Source organism: Belonocnema kinseyi, chromosome 4 (assembly GCF_010883055.1).
Source record: "Belonocnema kinseyi isolate 2016_QV_RU_SX_M_011 chromosome 4, B_treatae_v1, whole genome shotgun sequence".
In the NCBI taxonomy this organism is placed as follows: domain Eukaryota; kingdom Metazoa; phylum Arthropoda; class Insecta; order Hymenoptera; family Cynipidae; genus Belonocnema; species Belonocnema kinseyi.
Genome location: NC_046660.1, coordinates 135,352,216 through 135,355,526, shown reverse-complemented (window position 1 = coordinate 135,355,526; position 3,311 = coordinate 135,352,216). Strand labels below are relative to the sequence as shown.

Sequence of the window (3,311 nt, the reverse complement as noted above, 5' to 3'; positions counted from 1 at the left end):
CCCCCCCCCTTATCTACACTACAGTGTGCCTCCCTCTGTTCCAGGCGAATGAGCGCCACTGCAGTAGTCCATATTATTATTGTGATTGCTCTATGTTCATTTTTATTTTTTAGACTAAACTTGAGGAGGATTTTGCAAACGAAGAGTTAAGATTGGAGCCAACATTAGCTAACTCTACAAACATTACGAATTCTATTATGACACCATTATCTGTTATTCTACCGTCTCTATCGCCGAAACCTACAAACAACGAAGATTCTTCAGTATCTATGTTAATTCCTGTTGTCCATTCTCCAAAAGTTACGGTTGGAACAGCTCCACTACTAACAACTCAACAGATTGTTTCAGTGGCTCTTGATAATGAGACACCAGTGGATGTTGATCCTACAAATGCACCTGAATATTCACCTGTTTCTGTGTTCAATGATAAGTCTCAACTTCTGTTGCAATTACCCCGGACAAGTAGCTTAATTCAGCCATCAGTCTCTATGAGCTATCAGACTCAAGCATCAATGCCTATTTTGAATATTTTTGAATCGTCGGATCATATAAATTTGCAACGCAATCAAATCATCAATGGAACGAACGTGCATAATAGTACCAGTTTCACCAATCCTATTAGTCGGCAGATGAAAAGAAACAAACACGATTTTGCTCAAGAATTTTCAACAACTATACAAGTCGAAGCAACAACTACGTCTACACCCTATCCACATTTTGATGACATTTCTTGGTCGAATTGTCATCCGGAACCATTAGCAGTTAGCCGATGGCTGCGCATAACATCTAGCCGTAAGCAGTACAATTTCAATATTCACTGACATAAGATCCTTCCCACTCCAGGCTGAGGACAGTTTGCCACGAATATTATCTACCTCTCTTGTTATTTTCGTTGCTATTGCGTCTCAAGCCTGACGAAAAGGGTTTTTGTTACACAGTGTATATTCCAATTTTTAAATTAAACTGATTAAATACTCTTTCGTATGACTTCCAAATACATTCATATAGAGATTAGGGCTGTGCAATTTTGTTCTTCAATAATATTCATAGGTTTTTTTAAAGGTCCAAAGATAGAAATTTAGGAATTACTAAGGCAGTAGAACTTTGTTTTAAAAGTTAATCCAATGATTGGAGTCAATTAAGTTGTCAACGATTGCATCTGTATTATATTAGGAGTAAGTAGTTTAAAGTGACATAACTTTAATAACACCCTTTCTAGTTTTAGGTTTCTGAAACTACAATTTAATGATACTATTTCCAAAACAGTTTGCAGTGTTAGACAACTTCTCTTAATGTATTAATGTATTATTGAAAATAGGAAAAGTTTGTAGTTCATTTTGCAGAAAGTATGCCAGTGTCTATGCCTGAAAATCCTTGTAGATTCAATTGTGGCGTCTATTATCTTGCTATAAAAGAAAGCAAATTCCTGTTTTTAAATATACTTAAATTTAAATGGGATTCAATGATCCGCTAGGTATCTAATTATAGGGTAACTTACCTTTAACTCCCTGCATTGTTACGTTCGAAATTTGTAATCATAACTCACTTCAAAATCTGGTCGTCAGATATCCCAGACTTTCAGTTATCTTCTGTGATGTTCGAGAAATAACGACGTATTACGTTATAGTGCTCTCTATAGTTAAAGGAGTTTGCTCGCCCATTGCAAGATAATAGTAGAAAAAAAAGTTCATAATTTTGAATAACGATGACGGGAAAAAGTACTTCATGGCGTTTTTTGACAACTATGTGTGTAATAATCTATACATACTCGTATGGAAAAAACTCGTTTAGTCCTCTTTAGAACGATGGCCCCCGGAGGGCCCACCTCGGTTGCTCTCATGGCTAAACGATTAAAATTTCTATGCTCAAAGGGTGAATATCTTTTTACACTACAATTGTTAAGGTTTCATGAGTTCAGACTTATAAAAAAATAAATTTCTACCAAAAATTCGATTGCACTCTTTTAAAATTTGAACACTGAAAATATGGAAATTCCATAAGGTTCAGAAAAAATTACGTTTTATGTAAATCTTAAACGATGTGAAATGGTCTAAAACACCTAAGAAACAAACCTTATACGCAAGTTAAAACAATTTTTTTGTAATGAATTGTAAATGTTCACGATCAAATTTCTGAGTTCCGTCGTTAAAAAATGTTTAATGTTTACACGAAGAAAAATTGTAATCGATTAAAATTATTGATTTAAAAATTATTTTATTGGTCTTCCTGTTAACAGTACGTATATTTTAATTTATTGAACTTCGTATAATACTAAATAATTAGAAAAAGAGCTTAATATTTTGTGTTTCAACTTTCTTAAGATGCAGCTTATGAGGATGGCTTTTTCATCGAGTTTCAACTCATAAGCTTAGCGCAATGATTAAGACTCCCGACTGCTAGACGATAGATTTAGATATAGATGTAGGTTCTATACCCGGTAGCGTTAGAAATTTTATTTGTAAGATGTTTAAAAATGTAATACATGTATTCACTCTAAACAGTACTATTAATATTCAAAGTAAAAATACTACCAAGAAAATAATATTTATTTTTTGAATACCTTTTGTGTTATATCATTAGAGTAAAGCAGTTCGGTTCTAATATCGGAACACAAGTTCTGAAACTTGGGAAAAAGTAGCTCTATCTCGGTGAAAAAAATTGCACTGAGTTTGCATTTAGCAAAGCTGATTCGAAATCTTTCTACCTGTTAAATGACGTTTCTCGTATTTCGGTGAATTTTTTTTTCAGAGCAACAAATGTGGAGAAAATTACTGTTGAAGAAGCCTATATTTTAAAAGTTAACTTTCATCTGTTCCTAAGGTCGCAAAACTGCCCGGAAAAAAACTTTAAAAATTCTAGTGAATTACTTGGCTATTTATGAATGGAGCCCAACCTTGAAAATTAAAAAATATAAAAAATTGTGGTCACCAGAATTACTAATGTAAGAAAAAATTATCTCCGGATTTAATGGGGATATTTAGACGAATCAAGACTTTAAAAAAACGTTCAGTATACTGATAAAGCTCGGACTAATAAAAAGTTGATAAAATTGTATATTTTCCTTCAATTGAGTTCGCTTAATTTGTACCTTAATGAGCTATGATAAAGTCTCTTGAGGGAATAGTGTACATGAAAAAAAGTTAAAGGGTGTCCATTTCCTGGCCGCTCCTGATCCCTTGAAGACTTGAAAAAGGGGTCTGCTTCAGGGGTCTCCCGAAGCCACATGTTCAGCGTGGCCCAGGATCGCCCAGCCTTCTTCAAGATTTACGATGTTTTTTCGAAGGGAAACTGAGTGAAAAGTTATTACTGAA

At 33.9% G+C, this 3,311-nt stretch overlaps 1 protein-coding gene across 1 annotated transcript in view; it reads left to right on the top strand.

The window, feature by feature from the left end:
- LOC117170625 (ataxin-7-like protein 1) overlaps positions 1 to 2,189 on the top strand; it is a 204,409-nt gene extending 202,220 nt beyond the window's left edge. The window contains exon 5 of the mRNA XM_033357525.1: positions 114 to 2,189. Within this exon, the coding sequence (XP_033213416.1) occupies positions 114 to 821 (708 nt within the window). The 3' untranslated portion in view covers positions 822 to 2,189. The remainder of the gene's footprint in view (positions 1 to 113) is intronic.
- The last annotated feature ends 1,122 nt before the right edge of the window (positions 2,190 to 3,311 follow it).